Source organism: Balaenoptera musculus, chromosome 4 (genome assembly GCF_009873245.2).
Source record: "Balaenoptera musculus isolate JJ_BM4_2016_0621 chromosome 4, mBalMus1.pri.v3, whole genome shotgun sequence".
Taxonomy (NCBI): Eukaryota; Metazoa; Chordata; class Mammalia; order Artiodactyla; family Balaenopteridae; genus Balaenoptera; species Balaenoptera musculus.
The window spans coordinates 15,071,960-15,098,023 of NC_045788.1; the positions used below are offsets into that span (position 1 = coordinate 15,071,960).

Consider the following 26,064-nt stretch of genomic DNA (forward strand, 5'->3'; position numbering starts at 1 on the left):
CATGATAAAGACATACCCGACAACCATCTAATAAATCTTCAGGTGCCTCAAATGCACTGACATCCAGATTTTCAAGTGTAGTCTCCACTTTGCTATTAAGAACTGAACTACATATCGATTCATTTATGCAACTTGCACTGATGTTGGAAATATCACTGACATCTGAAAGAGTACGACCTACATATTAAAAACAAAGATGTAATTTATGGAGATAAAATAATTGTGATTACATATTTTCCTACACATGAACTTTTCTTGTACAAAAAGAGCCATGAACAATTTCTAAAGTAAGATTCAAATGCTTTTACTGAAATCTTGGTGGCAAAGTATGAAAAGGGAAAATGAAACTAATTAAGGCTCATATCTTATTTAAATGAAAATATATTTAATACATTCTCTTAATAGTGACTTGCTTCCAATAAAAATCTGAAGTTGCTGGCTTTAAGGTCCAGGAAAGTTACATTTGAAAAAAAATTTATAACATTTGTTAAATTGCCAACATAATACCTCCAAAACAGAAATGGTTTTAAATTTTTATGAATAGATGATCTACAACAATTGCAGCAAACTAATAAAGAAAATGTACTAATACCTGCATGCCAGTCAAGTTTTAAAAAATTAATTCTCTTAAGTCTTTATTAATATTCTTAATTTCTTTAATAATCTTGCGCATTACATGAGAGTATGAAAGTTCGCATTCATTATAAAAAGAAATATCAGGAGTTCTGAACTAATTTTTAATACAATTTGGTTATTTTATTATACAATTATACCTGGAAGCATAGCAAGAAAAGATGGAATTCCCTACTGTATCTCCCTGATCCTATTAACAAATCAATTCTTACACAGAAAACTGACTGTCTTAAAACTGATTGTTTACTTTAATCCGAAAGAAACTTACTATCAGTTGTGTTGATCTGGCCAGTAGGAGTTGAAGTATCAGGCATAGTCTTTGTTTCTGGTCTAGGCTCTGTCTTATATATGGATTCATCCTGACAAAAACCTTTCTCAACACTGTCAAAAAACCACTGCACAGTCACACAGTGTACATTCCATCTCCTGGCACATTCATATTTTTGACCTATTATGTTCATTAAGAAAGAGCAACAGAGAGAGAGAGAGAGAAATGCAAACCATTAAAATCTTTGCAGAAATATTTAAATGACAGGTTATAAAAAAAATCTACCTGGGACAAAATTAAAGTTACCAGCAATTACTCTTACTTTTAACAGTATGCTATACAGTGTATTAAAAGGTAATATATTAGGTTATTGCTCAACTATATTTTCTATGTGTTGTTAAATACACATGCTATGTGAGGGGGTTTATCTTTTACAAAACTGCACAGAGACAGAGGCAACTGTGGGGTAACTCAATATTTTTGAGTACAGCCTCCATCATTTAAATTCTTTAAACCATTTTCTTAATCTGTAACATGGGGATAACTCACAGAACTATGTGGTTTAATAAACTGTATAAAATAACCGTGAAAATTATAAATGTCTGCAATATAAAAAACACCAACTTTCAAGAAACTACTCCTATGTCAACAGGATTCTACTTGAAGTCCAGGATAGAGAGGCAAATAGTTAAATAAGTCATATTAAAACTACGTATCTTTTATTACCTTACAAAAACTTTTTAACACAATGTATTTTGAAATGGTATAGAGAAACTGAGGACAATATATAGTAAACAACAAGAAAGGTTTCTTTGACATTCTTGAGAGCTGAGAGATGTACTGTCTTCAGATTCAGAAAACCAATAGCAGTTATCAACTTTACTCAATATCATAATTGGCCATACCCAAAGTTCTCACTTAAAGACAATTATTAATTGATTTTAATTTTTTCCCCTAATTTTACTTATTTAGGGAGCTTAATAAAACACAGTATGGATATAAAAAGATATAATAAAAATATTAATAAAACTCTGCTCTTATCAATTTTTATATATTTTAAGAGTACTGGTAAAAAAATATTCTCCAGAATAAAGGTTATAGAACACCAAAATTAACTGCAATTTTAAAGAATTCTTCTTCTTGGTAATATATTTTTCTTCTTTTAGTTGTCTCATGTTCTGCAAGGTGCATCTTCAAGTTAAAACCTGTAGTTCATTGAGTAAGGTTGATTCATTCAATTAAAAACAAGCCAAGCCTTTAAAATTTATAATTAGAAAGAAATGTAATTTAGCGACATCTATTAGCTTTCTTGTTATTCATCCAAATCTCTCATTTCTTAAGTACTGGGTAACCGTGTGGGGACTTTAAAAAAAAAAACAAAAACAAAAGATCTGAAAATAAATTTAGATAAAACACCACTGGAAATTTTTGTTTTTTAATATTTATTCAATGACCTGATAAAGACTTGGGAAGTCATGTAATTTTTCTGAAGATTATAAACCAAACTATGTTTGCAAGAAAAAAAATCATAGCAGATTTATGACATGTCAGAAGTAAAAGGTATTCTATAATGATCTTAAAATGTTAAATAGTAGAAAATGTTGCATTTGTTCATTTGGGAAACAGTTTTACCTTTTGGTTCTTGCACAATGAGGTGTGTACACTCATTCATTTTCAACTGTCCCATGTATTGACCTCCATGCTTAACTGTGAGTTGCTGAACTGCTTTCCTGTCTAAGCTACGTAAGCCAGTGACACAGATTATACAACCAAGAAAAATAGGACACTTGAAGTCTTCCATGTTTACATCGGTATATCTAGCTATTTTTCTGGGGAAAACAAACAATGAAAAAGAAAAAACATTAACATATTAAATATACCAGATAGTTTAAATTTTACCAGAAGAATAATGACAAACAACAGAAATATCACTAATGCTTTCCTCATTTTTTAGGATTTTAATCATTATTAACAAAAGGGAAACTGACAAACACACTTCAAATGATATTAACTGCTCATCTAACTCAAACCATGTCTCTAATAAAAACTAATGTTTCAGAGTCTCTCAAATAAAACTGTTTTACGGGAAAATATGTATTTCATTAACTGTAAATCCATGCTGGTCAAAGTGGTTCATTTTCCAAAATTATAAGTCTAAATTTCTACCTAAAAACCCAAAGGTTCTTTGGTTGCTTACTAGAAAAACAGACTTTTAATTCTTCCATTATACTATACAAATAATAAGGAATGATTTTTGGCAGAATGCCAACAAAAATATCATTATCATTCTGTTGCCATGCTAGGCCGATGTGCTGACGAAACAGGCTAGGAATGAGGGCGCTAACGTGGAGACGTGTTTAGGATGTGCTAGATGGTGTTGAAAGGAAGACTGGAAAATGCCTGTTTAATTCAAAGAGTGGTACCTTGACTTATTGGTTGTTAATCTAATTCTAATGGAAACTCAATTCTATCCTTTGAAATAGGCTCTAAGTTCCATGAGGGCAGGGATGCTGTCCTGTTTTGCTCTCCACTTACATCTGATGCCTAACTCAGGCCAGGTACATAAAATGGGCTCAGTTAATGTTTACTGAATGATCACATCTCAGTTAATGGCTTATATGTGTTTATATTCAACCTTAAATATGTCCCTTTTGGGAGGGAATACAAATGCCAAAGTGGCTAAAATTTACTCTCCATCTTAACAAGTTGACACAGTACTGAAGGATAAACGCAGCATAAAAGCTACAGTTGCCACACTGATTTTCTCAACTATTTTATAAATGTTTACTTCTGAAAACCATTTTATTATCAAAGCATTTCTTACCTTGTAGCTAATACTAAAGCCGATAGCCCATTCCACCTATCAACTTATACCTTGATAATAAGAGCTTGTAGATTATCTTTTGTTTTCATTGGAGAGAAGAGTAATGATCCTATTTTTGTCCCCAAATAACAAATCCAAAGAGGATACCATAAAACCTCCCCTATGAAAACCCACAATGTGCCAAAATGATTGAATGTATCGTTTATTCAAATCTAGAAAATATCTGAATATCTTTCTTACTTCTCTTGTGACTTCTCCCAAAGTGTTTTTATCCAAGAAGGAAGTAAAATAGGCTTCTTCAGGTTTGCAGCAACTAAATACTTTTTGCTACCAACTTCTCCTGCAATAAGGTGAGTTACTGATATGTTAAGGTCTCTGTATACGCGTCCACCCATCATTTGTACGTATTTATGAACTTCTTCCTGTAGCCCCAAAAGAAAATATATTATTAATGCTGAAACAAACACTATGTCTTCCATTTTTTTATACAATATCCCATAAGCACCTTTTGTTGTTGTTAGCTTGAATGCACAAATGTTTCTTACCACTATAAAGTTAAATAATTAATGAAATTACTTTTTGGAAGATAAAGTATAAATTTTAGAATAATTACCTTTATATACATTATTTTCCTACATTTATCTTTTGCAACTCCATGAATTTAACTATGTTGGTTCTACAGTAAACACTATATATTTTAATATACTACATACATATTGATACTTAAAAATATACAAATTATATATAGAATATATAAAAACATACATGTAAATCTCAATCCTTTTTTAAAAGATTAAGTAACTATGGTGGAAAAATGTGACTCAAAAACAAACGGAAAATTACACAGGGAAAAAAGTGAGTTTCCTTTTTAAATCAAAACAAAAAACTTCAACTAGCCAGTCTGCAATAAAAGATTCCACTGTATTCAATTTATTAAAAAATAAAATAAGATATACACTGTCATCTTGACTTGGTTATTGGTCATAAACACCAAGTGCAAGGTCTTTCAAAATATCCCCTACACAGTGAAAAGTTAAGTGTGGAAATATAATACATACATATTGACCATATTCCACTCAATACCGCAACACCTACCCTTTTATCATTTTCCAGGCTTGTACAAGATATGGTTACATCAGACATAACCATGTTATAAACTGGATGTTCAGCTCTTGGGACACATCGTTGGTGGTGCATACAAAATATGACTACTTGAGGACCAACAATTCTGCAGCCAAGCTACAAAAACAGAGAACGTTTACTAAGTAGAAAAAGACCTCCAGTCTTATAAAATTACATTTTGTAATACTGTATTTACCAATTCTTTACAGAAGTTGATGACCACTGCAGAAAAACCACCAAATTGTTACAAGAAAAAAAAATAACCATTATATAATTTCTCAGACACACCACACGTTAACATACACACACAAGCAAATCGAACAATGCACGCTATCAAAAGAAATAAGCTCCAAAAGCCACACTCACTCAAAATTGCCATTAAAATTTTAATCTCTGAAACAAACACAATCTTAGCAGTAGGGGATATGAGTAACAGTCTTATGCCATAATAATTAGGAAATATCTACATTTACTTTTCAAATGAAGCACCCAGCCAATGAAGCAGTTAAAAAGTGTTGAGAGCCCAACTAACCCCCCTCTAAAAAACCTATTCTGCTACAAAAAAAGTATAATCCTAGGCAGTTCCTACATTTGTTTTTTAAATACTGTGTTTGCAACTCAATGTCTTTCCAAGGAAGACACACAAAGACTTCTCCTAAGGTATCACTTTCATTGATAACTGAGAAACGTGACAATCTTGCTCAACATCAGCACATCCAACCCAGACTAAAAAGCCTACAGCTGCCAAAGTCACCAAAGCATGACCGATGTAAACATCTACAAGGTAAATGATTATTGCTATCTTTTTAGTCAGTCATAAGAAAACTGAGTTTTCGATGCTATTGATTCTATCTTACAAGCGGTGTTATTTTCAAAAGGAGGATAAGACCAACAATGCTTTTGGCAAAGGTGGGCACAGACCTTCCATATACTGTACAGACAGTACTGCATCTACCTACTCTTCTATGTTTTCTTCTCCTTCAAACAAGAATCACTTCTTTGTAATCTGGATGGAATTACAGCCAGTTTACTTTTATTTCAATGCTTCTCTCTTGTCCAGACACCAAAAAAGTAATGAGTCAGTAGACTCTAGAATCAACAAAAAGAAATAAGATGGCTCAATGGTATATTAGCAATGCTCGGCCCCCAAATGCTTCCTTTAGCATATAATTTTTCAGACCCTATACAAAGTACAGGTACTAAAATTCAAGAGCACATAGGAAAGACAGTAAATAACCAAGGATTATGTTGAAGTCTTTTCCTACTCTACTATTCTTCCCTAATATATCTTGCAATCAAACTGAGTTTAAGTACAGTAGAACTTCATCAATAAAATGCTTCATTACTACAGGGTTAAATTATTCTAAGTGAAGTTAAATTTCCTGAAATATAAAAATTACATACTAACCAAAGCCTACTGTAATATGATTAACCTTGAAAAGTACTATTCTGGTCTTCCAAAACCAAAGGATTCTTCTCAATTCATAATTTGCAAAATACTTCATGATCAGTAAAGAACTTACGTCTACTGAAGCAAAAACAAACCAAAAAACAGACTACCTGAAAGGACACACTAAAAGTTAGCAAACCTTTTTGAGATGATCAAAGACTTTGCCACTAAAAGGGTCACAGATATAAAGTGATCTGTCATTCTCCTTCATTTTCAATGCCTCTTCTTCTGTAATAATCTGAAGATATTCTTCTGATTGGAACTCTTTTATTGACTGAAAGAAAAAGAATGCATATGCAATAATTCACCTGTATTTATGTCCTATGAACTCTATCTTTAAAATCCATCTCAAACCCAGCCCTTCTCCTATTGAAAGGAACCGTCATCTCTCACTAGACCTGGGCAGAAGTCTCCAAAGTGGTTCCTTCTCCCTCCCTTGCCCTAAACCTATTCTCTACCCAGCAGCTGGTAATCTTTTTAACAATACAAAAAAGGTCATGTCACCCTGCTCAAAACCTCCAGCAGCTTCCCACCACACTCAGAATAAAATCCACATTTCTTACAATTGCCTATAAGACCATAGAGTCTGGCCCCTGCCTGTCTCCCCACACTTACCTTCTTCCTCTAATCCCTTTTGCTCACTCTTCCCTAGCCACTCCTGCTTTCTTTTGCAACCTAGAACAAACTAAGCATGACCTCATTTAGAGGTTTTACTCTTTTTCCCGCTGCCTGGAATACTCTTCCCCCCAGGACTTCACCTGACTTACCTCACTTCAACCACATCTGCTCACATGTCACTTCCTCAGAGATGCCTTTCCTTATCACCCTTTTCTAAAATATTCTTTCCCTATCCCTCTAGTGTATTTTATGAAGAAAAATAGCATAGATATTATATATATATATATACACACACACGTATACACATACTGTTTTTGTCTCTCTCCCTTCTAAGAATGAAAATTTCATGATCTATCTTGTTTGCCAAAATATCCTGGCTCCCAGTAAACACTCGAATATTTTCTGAACAAATTTTGAAGTCCTTACATTAAATACTTAGGGTGATCCTTTTAAAACGATTAAGTCAGATCATGTTACTCTTCCGATTAAAACCCCCCAGTGGCTCTCCATCTCACTGGAAGAAAAATCCAAAGTCTTTACCATGGCCCACAAGGCCCTTCATGACCTCCTTACTCTTACTCTCTAAAGCATACCTTAGCATTCTTTCCACATCCCTTGTTCACTACACTACAGCCACACTAAAGCAGGACAGACACCGCAAGCACTTTCCCAGGGCTTGTGTATGATTATTTCCTCTGCCTGAAACCTTCCTCTGCAGATATCCACATGGCTCATTTTCTCACCTCCTTCAAGTATACTCAAATATCATCTTCTCCATAAAGTCTACCCTGATCACACTCCATTTAAAATAAATTGTAACCTTCCCTTCTCCCCCAACAAACAACCTCCAGAACACCTTAACCTGTTTTGTTTTTCTCTTCCCATAGCACTTGGCACCTTTAACATATTATATAGTTTACTCATTTATATGTCTGATTAATGTCTATTTCCTCCAGCTAGAATAGAATGTAAGCTCTGAGAAAGTATGGATCTTTGCCTGCTCTCATCACTGATGTATCCCAAGTACTAGAACAGTGCTTCTTAGATGATGGACACTCAATAACTGTTTGCTCAATGAATGAACTTTAAAGAAAAACCTGCTACAACAGCGTTCCTTAAACTTTAACGTACACAGGATCTTGTTAAAAAGCAGATTCCAACTGGTAGGTCTGAGTTGGGGTCCAACTCTCAGGCCATGGTGATGCTACTGTGGTCTGTGAGTAGCAAGGCTCTACACTACCTAGATGATATAATACTGTACATAATGAGACATAGTTAACAATTAACAACAACAAAAGTGAAGTGTAAACAATATAGGACTGACTCAAATTTTTTCAACACACAAAGGTCTATGGTTAGTAGACAAAAAAAAACAATTTAATTTCCAAGAATAGTAGGTCCATCACTTTCAATAGAAATGTCATTAAAAATTTCAAGCCCCCCAAAATACATAATGATATACTAATATCAATTCAAAAATGTGTAACAATGAGATACCTACGAATGTAGACTACAGTAAAACTATTACGAAAATAAAATAACTATGACTAAGACAAAAAAGCCTAATAAATCAAAAACACTAAAAACAAGAAAATGAATTCACAGCATCAAACAAGACATTTTCAAGTAGTCTTACCTCAAGAGCTTTAAAAAAACATTCAGAATTGTCTGAAGACTTTAAAAACTTCACAAATAACGGTTCTTTGTCATTTTGGGACATTTTTGAACTGTCAAAATAAAGAAACCATTAACAAGAACAAAAACACATTACATATTAAGTTAAATGTTTAAAGCACCTATTTTTCTGCGAAGACAAGAATGCCAAAGGACAAACATTCCGGCCTTGCCCATGAATTCACCCATTACGGTTTGTAAGAAACACTGGAATGTGGGCACAATCAAGGAAAAAGATGACAACACCAATCCTTGCAAATCAGAGAACGAAATTAATGTCGCTAAACTGAATACATCGAGGACCTTTGCTCTGGGGCTAAGTCCCCGAAGCCAATAGTCATTCAATTGCATTAAGCTTAAGGATGCTCAGAACGAATCGGTCCCTGCGGGTATCCGCGGCCCTCGAGGTAGGTTCAGCCCTCAGTAAACGGACTTCAAATATAAACATGAAAGCCAGCCAGCAAAGTCAGGTGCCTAAAAGGCCGGACGCTCTAGCTCCCCAGGTCCCAGGGAAAGGCCCGGCTCTCGGTCCAGCCGCAGTTACTCCCTCTCCGGCGTCTAAGTCCTATCCGCCGGTCCAGAGGCCAGTTACAAGCTCCGGAAACCAGGGCCCGGAAGGCCAGAGGCAGCATCGCGATCCCCCCAGCGGGGCGGAGGGAGGGAGCTGGGTCCTTACTCCGAGCCTCACTCACCTCCGTGGAGCCTGGGGGTCTCCGGGCGGCGAGTGGGGGGCCGCACGGTCCGCGGGACGGCGGCTGGGGTCGGGAGCCAGCCCGGCACACAACCGCCGCCCCCAGCGGCGCCCCCAGCCCTAGCAAGCGCAGACCCGGAAATTGCCGAACCACGACCCGACTTTCGCGCCAGCCGCGCGGACGCGCCCGTCCCTTCCGGCGGAAGTGACGCCACCGCAGTTGCGGGAGGAGGGCGGAGGCGTAAGCTGCGGAGGTGGGTGGAGCGTATGTCGCGATGGGCCGGGGGCGAGGGGTACCAGGAGCGTTGAGGTCGGAAACTCGAGGTCGGAGCCTCGCGATCAGGGCTTGCAAGCGCGGGCCTGTGCTCCGCTGGGAGCTGTCCAAGCGCCCACGGCTAACGGGTGGGGCCGCAGGCCAGAAGTGCCTTAGAGGAGGCCCTAACATATCAAAAAATATAGGCAGGGAAAAGGTTTCCTTAATAAATATTTTATACTGAGAAACCATATATTATCATCCAGAACAACTCTGTGAGGCAAATAGTGGTATCTCCATTTTACAGATGTAAAAACTGAGGCTTAGGGAAGGTAAATGAAGTGTTCAAGGTCACAGTAAGTGGTAGAATTAAGACTGCATCCAAGTCTTTTTGACTCCATGGATTGGCGGACTGGATTCTTTTTCCTCCAGTATAGCCCGAATGTACTCACCCGCTACCACAGCCAAGAGGTCTAAAGGGAAGAAAGATGTCAGGATGACGTGAATTACACACCTGGTGCAAAGGGGTCTTTGCCAACTTCTTCAGGAGTGCCACCCCACCCCCTTCAGTGAGCATCTCATTTTCTTTCTCTGTAATTCCCCGAGTGTTGGGCATGTTCTGGGATGGAACCTAATGTTCAAATAGCACAGGTCAGGGGAGAGGAGGTGAAATAGGACTGTAGGGTCTCCGCTTGTTGATGGCCAATGACAAACTACTTAGTTAGCGTTTTTCCTCATTTTATTCTTGACTACTGAGATTGAGAAAATCAGGACTTGAGTAAAGTGACAGTTTCATGACCTGTCCTTCGATTGTTTTTAGTGTCTCAAGATGGCAAAGAGCGGCAGTGTGTGAACACACCTGTGGAACGTGAGTCAGAATCAGTACCACTGGGGCTCAAAGGTAAAGGCCTGTTGTTCAGGGAGGGAGTGAGGAAAGCCTTACGAATAAACCAAAGTTATTAGACTTGTTAAACAAAAAAAAAGAGAGAGAGAGAGAGATGACCCTGCCGCAGTCCCTCGTGAAGGAGCAGGTCTGTGGTGGGGCGTGTCACAGTGGACAGAGGGCTCCTGCTTGTACCGCCTCTGCGCACTCCGCTCAGCAGTCCTCTAGAACACGGACATGGCTGGCCGCACCACATCGATGGGAAAGTGAGGCTCAGGGACGGTGTGACTTGCCCGGGGCCCCACAGCCGGGAAGTGGCTGCACCTGGGTTTGAGCAGAGGCGCCGTGACTGGAACCCCCCTGCCCTTCCTGACCCACCGCAGTGCTCCCTGTCACATACCGCCACCCATCTCTGCACCGGGGCAGGAGCCCGTTGCTGACACTTCTGGGGCCCGGTGGGTGCCTCGGAGGAGGAGGAGGGGAGTCATAGATGCTGCTGCTGAAGAGGAGGGGGATGAAAATGAAATCAGCTCTTTAGCTTTTAGTGGCTGGCTTTGAATAGCTGGGGAGTCGCCCTCCTCTTCAGAATAGGAGACCAGGTGACAAGTTTTCCCATCTGTGTCTCCCCATGCGCAGAGAGGTTCTGTGTCTGTCCCTGAGGTACCTAGTCTTGGGCACTGGCTGGAGCAGTGGTCCTCTAGGTAGTGCGGTGTCTGGACCAGCAGCATCAGCGTCGCCTGAGAACTTGTGAGATGCGAGCGTTCTTGAGTCTGACCGCAGGTCTGCTGGGGTCCAGGATGGGGCCGCTGCTCTGTGTTTTAACAAGCCCTCGGGATGATTCTGATGCATATTAACGTTTGCTTGAATAGCAATCCCTTAGGAAAAGGTGAAAATGGTTATATGGGTTGTGGTCCATGAAGATGTTGGTGACAGCGGGGAATAGTTGTGATGTGTCCTCAGGCAGCTGCCTCTGAAGTTGGGGTCTGGGCATTAACATTCCCCCTTACTTCCCTGTTTCCTTGGCACTTCTGTCACCTAGAGCCTGTCACTGCAGACCCTGCTTGGAGTAGAATTAAAGGGAACTTTATCTGTTTGTAAAATGAAAAAATACAGGAAACAAATATGACAAAATAGTTACTTTTAAAATATGGGTGGTGGGAATATGAGTATTTCTTGTTATATTTTGCTACGTAAGATTTCTGAAAACTAAAACATAAACTAAAAGTAGATTTTTTTCAGTGATAGGGTTTTAGATTTGTTTCCAGTGCTGTAAATGAATAAATATGTACAAATAAGGGGATGTATAATTAAAAAATGAGATTAGTAAATGATCTTTCTTGCTGCAGAAATAGTCTTTGCAGTGGCAAAATATTTATTTAAACTGTTGTCTTCAGTACCTGGAAGGTAGAACATAGGCCTACTGAGTCTGCTGAAGTGTTGGGAAGAGGAGGTAAAATAGAATGTTAGCGGCACGTATTGGTTGCTATTGGCTGCATTTAATTAGGCATTATAAGAAAGTGATAAACTCAGGGAAGAACTGGCTTGTTTGCAAGCAAAAAATAAAAGGAATTAAAAAGTTCAAAACTGGCGATTTGCAAGTTGGAAAAGCTGACTGCATCTAGACTCTAAAAGTGAGAGAGAAACCCAAGAGAGGTTTTCCAGAACAAACGTACATTACAACCCATCCATGTGGAAAAGACCTAGTTAAGAGTGTGGTCCTCCCACCCAAGCTAGGTAGCCACCATTAATTGAGAGAGAAAGGTTTGGGGCCAAGGATAGCAATCAGGCGTGAAAATTAGTCCAGGAGAGAACTGTGGGTGTGGCAGCTACTGTAGGGGAGCAGCTCTGCCATGGCTTCCTGGCAGACATGCACACATCCATGCAGGCTAAGGTTGGGATTGCAGCATATGTAAGCCAAAACACTCTGTGATCCTGCAGGAACATGAGAGGATGGAGGCCACCTCCCACTTGTCTTCCTGCCTCCCCCGGAAGGCTGTCATCAGATAGTTTCTCATCACCTCCCAGATTCTGATGAAGTGTGGGGCTTTCTGCACCACTCCCCTCAGAATAGAGCTACAGAATATAAAACGACTTAGCTACCATCTAGATTTGGCTCCCCAGTGATGGGGTTTCCCACAACTCAAGTTGCAGTCACCAGCCCCTTCAGTGTCATCCTTTTTGGGGTGTGGGTAAGGACCCAGGGAGCTGGCACCTTTGGCTTCTTCCTTTTTGCTATCTATGGAATAATAAACGTGTCTCATGTATCTTCTCCAGCCTGATCAGTCAGGCCTTGCCCTTGACCTTGTCTTGTATGTGTGAAACTGACTGGGAGCAAATAGATCTGAAGGTTACTAAGGTTCTGAAGGTTCATTGTTTTGTGAAGAAAACCAGAAATCTGGAGTATTCAAACTTTGTACAACCTTCAAGCTTGCATAGTCGGAAGTGGGTGAAAAGTCATACAGCCCCCAGGGAGCACAAGCTCCTCAGTACCCCATCCAGACCTGGATAGAGAGGATAATATTGATAGAAAAGGAAGACCATCCAGAGGGAGGGGCCAGGGACCTTGGAGAGCAATGAGCAAAGGAACTGCTTTCAGAGAGCAGAACCTGGATCTAATCAGGCAGAGGAACCACCCAATGCCTGCCCAGCAGGACTTCAAAGTTAATGCTGATCAGCAACAGCTAGGAGTCTCCCCTCCTTCCCTTTCTGAAAAGGAATTTTATTGTAATTATTCTGTCCCTGCTCCACCATTGTACATCAGGTATGCGATTGGGTCGGGGTGAGGGGTGGGCAACAACTGGTCTTGTTAGTCCACGTGTCACTGGACCATCCTGTGGACTCTGGCTGAGACTGTGTAGCAGATCCTTAGTATCCCATACATACCCCTCAGCCTTACCACTCACAGACATATTGGGAAACTTCCAACTGCCAGCACCTGCATTCCTTTGCATGAAGGCATTCTCTGACACCAGGAGTCTGCTTAGCCACCTGTACAGTATCCCAGAAGGCAAGGGGATTTATGACCCATGGGAAAAAACCCTCGAACAATGACTGACAGGAGTTCGTGTGTAAAGACTCATGTTTGCAAGCCTCTTAATGGGATATTCTACCCTGGCTCCCAGAGTTTCCCCAGTGGAATTAAGCCCCAGTCTCCACAGTGGTAACTGACCTGTCAGTACATCCTTTGGATGCCTTCTTATCCCTGTCTCCCTTCCCCATTCTCTAACCTTTGTTTCTTCACTTACCAAATAAAACATTTAGAAAGGCTTGTCTAAAAGTGTGCTTTCTGGGGAAACTCAAACTGACACAAAAGACCCAAGGCATGCGGTCCTCTTTGATAGTGTGTGTTGTTGCTGGGACAAAGTTGCCCAGCCAGGGATTCCAGTTCCCATCCTATTTGCATCTCGGTGGGATCGTGTGACTTAGTTATAGCCAATAGAATATAGGTAGAAGTGATGTTTAGCACTTCCAGGCCTGGCTCATGGAAACTTCTTGTACCGCCTTACACAATTCCTTATTCTAGATGTCAATACATAAGGCAGTCTTGGAAACCACATGTTGAAAATGGCAGAGCATCTCTTAGCCTGGATCTCTGAATCTTAGCCTGGAGCTCTGACCAGAGCTATGAAGGTGAACTCCCCATCCCTGCCTCTCCAACAAAACAAGACAACTGCTGCCATCTGGGCTTTATATTAGCAAGAAGCCAACTTCCATTATGTTAAACCATTGAGATTGGGAGTTTCATCTGTTATGTCAACTAGTGCCAACCTAATCAATTCTGAAGTTGCCAGGGTTTAAACAAATGTGCTGCCACTTCAAAAACTGTTTTTATTACCACAAAGGCCCTTGGAAAGAGGAAAGTGAAACTGCTTCAGAGACAAATGCCAGAGGCCACATGGGGAGAGCCTGGACCTGGAAGCAGGCTGCCAAGTTTGAATGCCGGCTCTGACATGTACTGGCTGGCTGACCTTCGGCAAGTAACTTAACCTCTCTGTGCTTCGCCTTCTTCCTGTATGAAATGGGGATGACAATAGCACCTACCTTATGGAGTTGCTATAAATTAATATCTGAAAAGCACTTAGCTCAGTGCCTCGCACACAGTTAATGATAAATTCACAAATTCCTAATTTTCCAAAGGCCATCATGAAGTCTTTAAATTGTTTCCTACAATACAGTCTCCTAACCTCCTGCTCTGCTGTTATGAGAGATTGTGCCAAAACAACAGAGATGGCTTTAGGACTATGGATGTCCTTCCTTTGCAATATGACTTTGTTCCGGTACATAGGAACTTTCCAGAGTTTGCTCCACTCAGAGGTCAGAGGGCATCTTGGTCTATTGGATTTAGGCTGTGTTAGCTTTAGGTAGATCATTAACCTTAGGAGAAATGCTCACCTCTTGACCCTATATGGTTTTTGTCCACAGGCCTACAGAGAAGATTGTTCAACCTACTTTTGAGTCAATCCTTTACATGCATTTATTCATAATAATTATCATATATTTGATCATTTTTTTTGAGTCTTATACCAGGCACTGTTTTCCAACCTAGGGTTAGCATGCTGAACAAGAAGAATGTGGTCTCTGCCCTCATAGACCCTATTTCCTTTCAAAGGTATGAATAAATGAGGATTTAGAGCAGTTGTGAGCACAATAACTTGTAAAATTCATTCAGTAACAATATACTAGAATCTGCAAAAATAAAGATTAAAAATTAGTAGTTAATGTCCTCATTTGTGCTTCTGTAATGGTGAAGTAGCTTGTTCAAGAACTGTGCTCTTGTTGAGCACATCTAGATGTGGATAAAGCACCAGAAAACATCTATTTAAGAGCATTAGACGTTAGAGGTGACAAATTTCTGGAAAAGGGAAGGGGTAACCCAGGGAGGTGAGATGACATTCTGCAACCACGTTTCCTTGGGGAAATTTGCCACTTCCTGGTACAAGGTAAGAGGTATCTGGCTTTGCCTGAGCAGAGGGCTCCTGCTAGCAGAGCTTCGGCAGTCTCACGGCTGGAAGAAAAACACAAGTGGAGACAAGATCCAAATGAGAAGGGAAGTGCAGAGAACTAAGCCTGATAAATGACCAGTTCTCCCCTTAAGATATTTGGCACAATTTGAAGTTCCATGGAAAGGGAGGCAAAAAATATAATTCCACACCTTAGAGAGGTCCCAAACAATATACCAGGTGTATTAGTTTCCTATTGCTGCTATAACAATCACCACAAATTAAGTGGCTTAAAACAACACAGATTTATTATATTACAGTTTTGTAGGACTAAAGTCTGAAATGGGTCTCACTGGGCTAAACTCAAGTTGTCAGCAGGGCTGCTCTCCTTTCTGAAGGCTCCATAGGAGAATCCATTTTCTGGCTTTTCCTGCTTTAGAGCTGCTCACGTTTCTTGGCTCATGGCCACAGCCCATTCCATCTTCAAAGCCAGCAACTGCAGGCTTTCTTTGCCTTATTCAGACACTAACTCTTCTGCTTCCCTCTTCCACATTTAAAGGACCCTTGTGATTACATTGACCCTCACAGATAATTTAGGATAATCTCTTTATTCCCAAATTGCCTGGCTAGCAACTTTAGTTCCATCTGCAACGTTAATCCTCCCTTGCCATGTAGCATAACATATTCACAGTTTGTGGGATTAGGACATGGATGTCTTTGGGGGGCCATTTTTCTGCCCACCACACCAGGCTTTCAGTGGGAAGACATAGGAGCCTATCAAAACTGCAGGCTAGTCTTGATTCAGCCAAACCTCGATTGGATGAAAGTGATCAGTCCCCAATTTATCTTCTTAGTAGAATAAAAGGGTGAAAAAGGTGGAGAATTTCATTTGAGAATTGGAATCTATGACGAAGAAATAAAAATGGGAATTCTAGCAGTGAAAAAGGGAATCGTTCCACTAAAGATGCAAGAAAAGTGTCTTTGCACTTGTGGCAGCCAAGACTGAATGGAGGAATACAGGAATTACAAAACCATGGAAAGAGAATTTTTGCAACTCAGAAATAACCTTCTAAACAGCAAAGAGCCTGTTTTACTCCCCCCAAAAAGTCTGAAATGTGAGTTTACATGAAAAAGGCAATAATTTATGTTTATTTCTCATTAAGTAGATTTAACAATACAATAGATGCAAAGAAGAGAGGATTAGTAAACTGAAAGTTAGATTAATATAAAATATCCAAACTGAAACACAAGAAAAAAAAATGGAAATACAGAAAAAGGCATGATACATGTGTGCATTTGAAAAAGATTACTACAGGGACTTCCCTGGTGGTCCAGTGGATAAGACTCCACGCTCCCAATGCATGGGGCCCCAGTTCAACCCCTGGTCGGGATACTAGATCCCACATGCCGCAACTAAGAGTCTGCATGCCACAACAAAGATCCTGCACGCGGCAACAAAGATCCCATGTTCCGCTACTAAGACCAGCCAAAATAAATAAATAAATATAAAAAAAAAACGATTACTACACATACAATTATAGTTGTAGAAGTAGAATCAACAGAATAGGCAGGAGGAATATGTAAACAAACAATGGCTGAGAATTTTCCAAAAGTGATAAAAAAATAGCCCAAACCTTCACAGCTAGGTAAAATCACACTTAGGCATATGATGGTCAAACCAAAGAACATGAGGAAGATAAAGGGAATATTTTAAAAGCAGCCAGAGGAAAAAGACAAATTACCTTCAAAGGAACAACAGTTGACCTCAGTTGACTTCTCAACAGAAATTATGGACAAAAGAACACAGTACAGTGACATTATTAAAGTTATGGAAGAAAAGAACTCTACAAACTGTTAGTTAAAAACATTAAAAATCCTGAGAAAATGCTCTGCCAGAAGATTTGCACATTAAAAACAGGTTAGCCAAATAGAAAACAAATATAAGGTGGCAGATAACACTCTAACATATCAGTAATTACATTAAATGTCAACAAACTGTATATGCCAATTAAAGTCTAAGATTGTCAGATGGAGTTTTTAAAATATATGCTGCTTGTAAAAGACACACTTTAAATATAAGGACACAGAAACACTGAACACAAAAGGATTAAAAAATATACAATGCATACAATAGCCAAAAGAAAGCTGGTGTAACTACCCCAATATTAGACAAGACTCTAAAGCAAGAAACATTACTAGAGTTAAAAAGAGGCACTTCATAACAATTAGAATTATAAAGGGAATAACCTAACAGTAAGGTATCACAATCTCAAATATGTATGTACTCAAAAACATAGTTTTAAAATATATAAAGCAAAGGTCAGCAGTGTTAAAAGAAGAAATAGACAAATCCACAATCATAGTGGGGAATACACTTTTCTCCAGTGCTAATAGAAAAATCGGATTAAAAAAATTGTAGAGCTGAACAACACAATTTTCAATGTGTGTGTATATATATATATATATATATATATATATACACACACACACATATGTATGTATTTGATTTATATATAGCATTATAAATAAAACACTTTACCCAACAACCATAGAATACTCATTATTTTAAAATGCATATTAAACAACAAAAAGTGACTGTATGCTGGGCCACCAAACAATCTTCAGCACATTTCAAAAGACTGAAATCATTCTGAGTATGTTATCGTACCATAGTGGAACTCAGTTAGACATAAATAACAAAAGATAACCAGGAAATTGAAAACGCTGGAAATCAAGCAATACATTTCTAAATAAACTATGAGTCAAACAAGAAATCATAATGAAAATTGGAATATATTTTGAATTAGAATATATATTTGAATATATTTTAGATAATCATACAGATATAATAATATATCAAGAAAAAGGAAACTTACAGCCTTCAATGCATATATTAGAGTAGAAGAGAGGATGAAAATCAATGATCTTAACTTCCTTTTATAAAAACCAGAAAAAGAACAAAGCCCAAAGAAAGTCAAGAAAGCAGAAATCAATAAGTGAATTTACAACAGAGAAAATCAACAAAGCTGAAAGTTGGCTCCTTATGAAAATTAATAAAACAGATAAAACCTTGGCAATACTAATCAAGAAAAAGGAGAAAACATAAATTACCAATATCAGAAATGAAAAAGAAAATTATAGCAAGGATCCTCCACACATTAAAAATGTATAAGAGCTTCCAGGTTGGTGAACACTTTCACGTGCTGGGAGGATGGTGCATCCCAGTTTCTCAGGGACAGAAGCTCCTGTAACAGGACCCTTCCAGACCTCACCAATGAACCTCTACATCTGGTTGTTCATCTAAATCCTTTATAATAAACTGGTAAACATAAAAAATGAATAAAGATAATATTGTGCACAACTTTACATCAATAAATTTGAAATTTAGATGAAATGGGTAAATTTCTTGAAAAACTTAGCAATACCGAGACTTGAAGAATCAGAAAATCTGAACATTTCTTTAGCTATTAAAGAAATTTAATCTGGAATTGAAAACCTTTCCACTAATAAAACTCTAGACATGGGTGTCTTCACTGAGATATCAAGACTTATTATAAAGCTACAGAGACTGAGACAGATATAAGTGGAAGGATTGATATATAGCTTAGTGGAACAGAGTGGAGAGTCTAGAAACACATAGACAGTTACCTGATTTTTGACAAAGTTTATACTAAAGTGCAGTAAAAAAAGAATTATCTTTCAAGCAAATGGTGCTGGGTCAACTGGGCACACATATGGAAGGAGAAATGAATACAGGCTTCTATCCCATACCATTCACAAATATCAGTTCCAAAAAGATCTAGGCCATGTGCCTTAGCTTTGTCTTCTATGACATCATGCTAGCTCACTAAGTTTTTCAGTTTATAACTGTAGTTATATAGCACAAATTAGAGGGTCTATACATCATTTGTTAAATTCCAGGAGACCTACTGAGTGAATATTTGGGGCAATAAAATGTCATGTTAAGAAAAGTCATCCACTTCTTTTAACCTAATTTCTCTTTCACATGAATGGAAAATAAATGTCTGTGTTTTTTAAAAAAAATCAATTCCAGGTGGATTCTAGATCTAAATGTGAGGGGTAAAACTATAAAGCTTCTAGAAGGAAACATAAGAGAATATTTTCATGAACTTGGGACAGGCAAAGATTTCTTAAACAGTTTACAAAAAGTGCTAAACATAAAGGAAAATGTTGAAATAGGACTCAGAAATATATAAAACTTCTGTTTATTAAAAGATGCCATCAAGAGAATGAAAGAAAACCCATAAAATGGAAGAAGATATTTGAAATACATATGTCCAACACAGTTCTCATATCTAGAATAAATAAAGAACTCCTACAACACAAAAAATTTGCAAATAATCCAATAAAAAATAGGTATATCACAAAAGAAGATATGTGAATCACCAATAAACATGTGAAAAAGTGTTCAACTTTATTAGTCATCAGGGAAATTAATATTAAAACTACAGTGAACTTCATCATATGCTCCAGGAGAGCTAAAATTAAAAAGTCAGCCCAAACCAAGGGTTGACAAGGATGTGAGGCAACTGGAACTTTCATACACTGGTGGGAGTGGGAGGAGAGTGGGAAGTGTACAACTACTTTAAAAACAGTGTGGCAGCACTTATTAAAGCTGAACATAGGCATAGGCTGTGATTCAGCAATTGTGCCCTTGTGTGTATAATCAACAGAAATGCAGACACATGCTCAGCCACAGACATCTACAAAAATTTTCACAGCAGTATTACTTCATAATAGCCTCAAATTGAAAAACAAAAACCCCAAATGTCCATCAATAGTCATTGATATATTCACTATTGGAATACCACACAGCAATGAGAATGAACAAATTACAGTATATGAAACAGCATGGTTGACTGTCGTGAATATTACATTTGGACAAAGAAGCAAGACAGAAAACAGTGCTTACTTTATGATTCCATTTGTGTGAAATACAAAAACAGGTGAAACATCTGTGGTGTTTGAAATCAGAATAATGGTTACTTTTGATCACTGGTGACTCTAAGGTGGATGAGGGGGCTTCTAGGGAGCTGGTAATATTCTCTTTATCTGAGTGCTGGTTACATGGGTGTGTTCATGCTGTGTTAATCCATAGGCTGTACACATGATGTGTACACTTTCTATATGTATGTATAAGTTCAATAAAAGGTTCACATTAAAAAGATATAAATCCCTTTTTCTCTAGATTAAAAAGAGGAAGGGACTGCTATTCTCATTTTCAAAAATTCTAAAGGTCAAAGAATTCCTTGAGTGGAAGGAGACACAGAAGTAGCTGAGAGTCCCAACTTGGAATCTCTGGCTTCTAGTGTCTTTGGCATGGGGGGGCAGCAGGTGGCCTTCAGGACTTTGTGTCACCATCACAGCAGGGCCAGAGTAAGGGTTTACCCCATAGCAGTCTCTGGGACAAACCCCATGCCAAGAACCCCCTGATGAGTGTCTCACCAAGGAGGGGACATGTTCATCCTTTCCTTTGAGATGGTGTTCAGCAGATTGCTGGTCTAGAGGTTGCTTTAATCTCTGACCAGAAATATGCTGGCTATTTCCAGCTCATGAGCATATGGGATGTGGTCTCAGGGACCCCGACAGCCTCTCTGCACAGCACGGACCTTGTGTGACTGAGGCTCCTAAGCCTTTCTCCGTGCCCTCCAGCTGGTCATACTCCAAAGCCCAGACGGTCACCTCGAAAGCTGACCAGATGTGAGAGGTCCCCTCCTCACTCTATCCCGTCCCTAGTTATCTGGCACATAGAGACAATACATTTCTTGAATTGAAAACTCAACTTAGCTGGCTAGAGGTGGTGTGAAGGGGGAGAGAATGGGGACAATCTCCCATACACAATGATGGTGATGGCTGTAAGATGTGGAAGGAAGAGGATACATTGTTTACTTTGAGGTATGTGTGTGAGTGTGTGTGTGTGTGTATAAGAGAAGGGGAGGAGAGCCCAGGTTTGTGTATGATAGTCTCATGCCTTTGACCTTGTGAATTCTGTGATTTACAACCTCTTCCTATTCCCTCAGGACTATCTCTGGCCTCAGTGGAAGGCAGGGTTAATCTCTGACAGAGGGAAGAACTTTTCATAATTTTGGTAGGAGCTGAAACAAACAACAATATTTCCTTAGCAAAGATTCACCCTTTGCGCACAAGAAGAGGGGGGCAGAATAAAGAGTTATGGTGGGCTAAAATAATAAACTGTTTAAATTCAATTATAATACATTCTTACAGTCTTAAGACTCAATTTAGAGGATGCTTTATTAGATGAGTCTTGGTTTGTAGTTTGAATTACTATATTGCCAGTCCTAATACTTAATTTGAGAGAAAGTCTACTTAAAATGTATTCAGGGCAAAAGACTTGAACAAGAGGGCATTTAAATAGCTAATAAGCATATAAAGATACTCAACCTCATTAGTCATCAGAAAAACTCAAAATTATGGTGCAAAACCACCAACACTCCCAGTAAAACAGTAAAAATGTGGAACAGCCAAACTCTTGTACTCTTAATGTGGGAGTGGAAATTGGTTCAACCACTTGGGAAAAGTGTTTGGCAGTATCTATGAGTTGAACATATGCCTACTTTATGACCAAGCAGCTACTCTCCCAGGAAAATATCCTGCAGAAATGTATACCTATGTGCAGGAAAAGACATGTACTAGAATGTTCACAGCAGCACTCACTGTAAGAGCCCACTAGAAACCACTATTATCAACAGGCAGGATAAATAGCAAGTCCTGCATAAACAATATGGGGTCATATGCAACACCAAGATCGCCTGATGGGCAAACTATACACAGCAACATAGATGAATCTTACAAACGTAACCAGAAAGAAGTCAGATGCAACATTGTACATATTGTATGATTCCATCTCTGTAAAGTTAAACAATCAGCAGAATTAGTCTATGTTGCCAGAAGTCAAGATAATGGATATCTTTGTGGGGAGATGGGAAGTAATTGGAGGAGAGGCATCCCCCGCTCTGTTAACGTTTTGTTTCTTGATGTGGGTGCTGGTTACATGGGTGTGCTCACTTGGTGATAATTGTTCAAGTTGTATACTTAGGATATGTTAAGTTTTATGTATGTTTATTACACTTCAAGAAAAATTTTGAAAAATCTAAATTCGGAAGACTTCCCCCAGGCAGAGCTCATAGACTTCAGGAGGATGGGGCTGCGGGCTGCACTGGTGAGTAGAAGCAGCCCTGCCAGGGTTCAGCGCTTCTCCTGACCTCAGCCTTCAGCCGAGGGTTGCAGGAGACCGTGTCAGGGGGATTGGGGGTGGGAGAGCTTCCGGGAGGGACCCGGAGTGGGCAACCGAGACGCTTTTGGAGGAAGAGTCTGAGGATACCTGAAAATTGCGTTCAAAACGTTGTGTATGCGTGGGCACGTGCTCTCCTGGGGGAAGGGTCCACAGTGTTCACCTCGTGGACCGCTCCTCAGTCCCGAAGAGTCTGTGTTGGAGACAGCGAAGAGTTGCTTGTCTAGATGAAGGTCCAGGGGTCAAGGAACCCGCATTCTAGTAACTAACCTGGGGCCCAGGCGGTCACTCTCATCTTGGGCCTCGGCTTCTCTCTCCAGCAGGCTCCGGGGTTGCTGCGGCTCGTACCTCCGGGGTGCGGACTCCTAGCCCGCGAGCAGAGATCCAGCCTCGCAGCTCCGGGCGCTGGGCAGAGGTGCAGCCGCGGCGAGCCCCTGCGAGCTGTCTGGGCGAGGGGTGGGGGTGTGGCGAGGGCGATGGGCGGGAAGGGCGAACCCTTCGGAGGAGGCGGATCCGCCCCCTCGCGGGCAGGTACAGTTGACCGAGGCCCCGGGAGCCGGGTAGGAGTCGCGTGCCGCCGAGGAGAATGAGGCTCGCGGTCTGCGCAGTGCTGTGCGCGGGGGCCCTGGGTGAGTGCGCACTGGGAGCCGGGTGGGGGCCGGCCGTTTAGGATGGGACCGGGTGCTAGCCGAGGGTCAGCGACGGCGGGACACTGCACTGCCTCGTCTAGGCGGCTTCGAAGCAGCCCAGCGCCTGGCTGGCCCCAAAGTGCCTTCCACCGCCGGTGGTGCATCAGTGCACCTGACCAACTTTCGCCCTTGCAGAAACCCTGTAGGCTAGGGCAGGAGTTCGCAAACTCTGACCAGCCGACCAAATCCCGCCAGCTGCCTGATACACAGCCGAACGAGCTAAGAATGGGTTTTACATTTTTACATGTGTGAAAGAAAATAAAAAGAAAAATAATTTGACACATGAGAATTATATGAAATTCAAATGTCAGCGTCCATAAATAAAACTTCATTGCAACACGATCATGCTCATTCAGGTAAGTATTGTCCACGGCTGCTTTCAGGCTTTAAGGGCAGAGTTGAGTAGTTGCCACGGAGACTGTATGGCCCACAAAACTAGTAATTGCCTAGCTAGCCCAGTACAGAAAAAGTTCATGACCCCTGGCCTGGAGGCTGTTCGTCCAGTTTACAGTGAAGGAAACAGGGTCAGAGGAAAGAAGGGATTTTTTCCGAGGGCTCAAGGACTATTATTAAGAGGGGGAGGGGCACATCAGGTAAGCTTGTCATGTCAGGTATCTAACCAGAAGGATCTTTCCTGCTCTGAAGTGTACAATGCCTCCCATCTCTACTACACACTAAGGAGGTGGAGGAATATAGGGGAGAAACAATCACCCTAGAATGGACTCCACCTGCCACTCGGTGCCATGTGACTGGGTGGTCCCTTGCCTTCCTCTCTGATCTAATTTCCTCCTCAGTTCAGTAGAAATTACTTTTTCACAGCAAACACACAGTTGCTGTGAAAGTGACATGAAGTCATGTACCTAAGGGCAGAGCTCTAGGCACAGGTGAGTTATCACTGGGAAAAAATCCTGCACGTAAATATAGGGGCCCCTTCCCGTGTTGGGGTGCTGTCAGGGCTCTTGGCTGGGTAACTGTAAGGAGGGTAATGGTGCAAAGTCACTGAGCTCATGCAGGTGGAGACCCCTCCCTGGCGGGACAACTGGGTTCTGTCCAGCCCTGATTCTGTCAGGTCTCAGGCTGTCTTAAATCACTTCTGGGGTAGGGTATCTATCATGGGGGGAGGGGTAACCTGTGTTGAGCAGAAGAAGGCAGGAAAGGCAAGGAGTGCTTTCAGGGATGGGGGCGTGGCCCTCCTTGGCCCAGTGCTGCCACCTAGGGCCACATGGGGAGCTCTGCTGGGGCTGGGGAAGGCTGGCAATGTCGCTACAGCTGTGGTCCAACTATGGCTGCAGAAAATCCAGAGTGCAGCCCCCTGGCCTCTCCCGTATTCTGCCCGAACAGGGCTTCTGTTGTTTGTTCTTCCTCCATCCCCTCTCTTGGCAGTGTCAGGCACTGACCAAAAGTTCACTTTCCCAGTCGGCTCTGTGTTTACTAAACAGAGGCAAGAGCTGCCTCTCCCTGGCCCTCCGCCCACTCCATCCCAACAGTCCTTCTCTCTTGGCCACTGGACAAGGCTGGAATCGAGGACGTGTTTTCCTCAAAGCTCAGTGTTCTTTTCCTATAAAAACCCTTCTGGTGGCAGGTGACAGGAATGTAACCAAACTAGCTTAAACTAAAAGTGTCAGAGAAGCGGGAGTGGTGATTAGCAGGCCTTGCCAGAGCCAAGAACCAGGGGCTCAGTACAGCCTGTACCTCCACCTTGGCTGCCACCTCCTTTCTCTACCTTTTGCTCTTCTGGGGAAGAGATTTCTCCATGCAGCGAGCATGTGGCCACCAGCAGCTTTTCCCTTCTAGGAGCAGACTGAAATATTCACGGTGGGCTCTGATTGCCCCTTCTTGAAATTGTCACATGGTTGGATGGAGTGTTATTGATGGCTGGCCTAGTTTAGGTTACTTGACTCCATTGACCCTTAGCTTGCTTGCACACACTCTTTCTTTTTAAAATCATTTTTATTGAAACATAACTTACATTTAATAAAATGCTCTCCTACAAGTATACATACAGTTCAATGAATTTCAACAAATATGCCTACCCCCATAACTACCACCACAATCAAAATATAGAACATTTCCATCACTCCCAAATTGTCCCCTACCCCTTCCCAGTCATTCCCATTTTTTCCCACTTTAGATAAGTTTTTCCTTTTCTAGGATTTCATATAAATGGAATCATGCACTACATAGTCTTTTGTGTCTGGCTTGTTTCATTCAGCACAATTGTTTAGAGATTCATCCACATTGTTGTATGTATCAAAGTTCATTCCTTTTTATTGCTGAGTAGTAATCCATGGTATGACTTTATCACAGTTTGTTTTCCATTCATTTGTTAGTGGATGTTTAGGTTGTCTCCAGTTTGGGATATTATGACTAAAGCTGCTATGAATGTTAGTGTACAAGTCTTTGGGTGGACATATATTTTCATTTGTTTTGGGTAAATATCTAGGAGTAGCATTGCTGGGTCATAATGGTAAGTTATGTTTAACTTGTTAAGAAAATGTCAAACTTTTTTGAGTAGTTGTACCATTTACCATTCCCACCCACAATATGATAATTTCAGTTGCTCCACATCCCGCTAACACTTGGTGTTGTCAATATTTTCACATTTAACCATTCTGACAGGTGTGTGTAGTACCTCACAACGGTTTTAAATTGCATTTCTCTGATGAGTAATAATGTTGTGGCTTAGCTTTCCATTTTCTTTTTTTTTTAATTAATTACTTTTTTTTGAATTTTTGAATTTTATTTT

At 40.3% G+C, this 26,064-nt stretch overlaps 2 protein-coding genes across 5 annotated transcripts in view; one reads left to right on the forward strand and one right to left on the reverse strand.

Moving 5' to 3' along the window:
- The window catches only part of TOPBP1 (DNA topoisomerase II binding protein 1), a 71,228-nt gene extending 61,765 nt beyond the window's left edge, over nt 1–9,463 (reverse strand). For 2 of the 4 annotated variants that reach the window (XM_036850118.1, XM_036850122.1), the window contains exons 1-8: nt 9,282–9,463; nt 8,552–8,642; nt 6,437–6,571; nt 4,821–4,964; nt 3,966–4,147; nt 2,534–2,730; nt 902–1,081; nt 17–177 (exon numbers count right to left, since the gene is read on the reverse strand). In XM_036850118.1, coding sequence (XP_036706013.1) covers nt 17–177; nt 902–1,081; nt 2,534–2,730; nt 3,966–4,147; nt 4,821–4,964; nt 6,437–6,571; nt 8,552–8,635 — 1,083 coding nt within the window. In that variant the 5' untranslated portion in view covers nt 8,636–8,642; nt 9,282–9,463. Of the gene's footprint in view, nt 1–16; nt 178–901; nt 1,082–2,533; nt 2,731–3,965; nt 4,148–4,820; nt 4,965–5,806; nt 5,937–6,436; nt 6,572–8,551; nt 8,643–9,281 lie in introns of those variants that run through there. The other 2 variants (XM_036850119.1, XM_036850121.1) reach the window with 2 other exon arrangements.
- A 62-nt stretch (nt 9,464–9,525) lies between these two features.
- Nucleotides 9,526–26,064, forward strand: part of LOC118894500 (inhibitor of carbonic anhydrase-like) — a 45,915-nt gene continuing 29,376 nt past the window's right edge. Inside the window, exons 1-2 of the mRNA XM_036850805.1 lie at nt 9,526–9,534; nt 10,354–10,401. The gene's annotated coding sequence lies outside the window, so the exon portion shown is untranslated. The remainder of the gene's footprint in view (nt 9,535–10,353; nt 10,402–26,064) is intronic.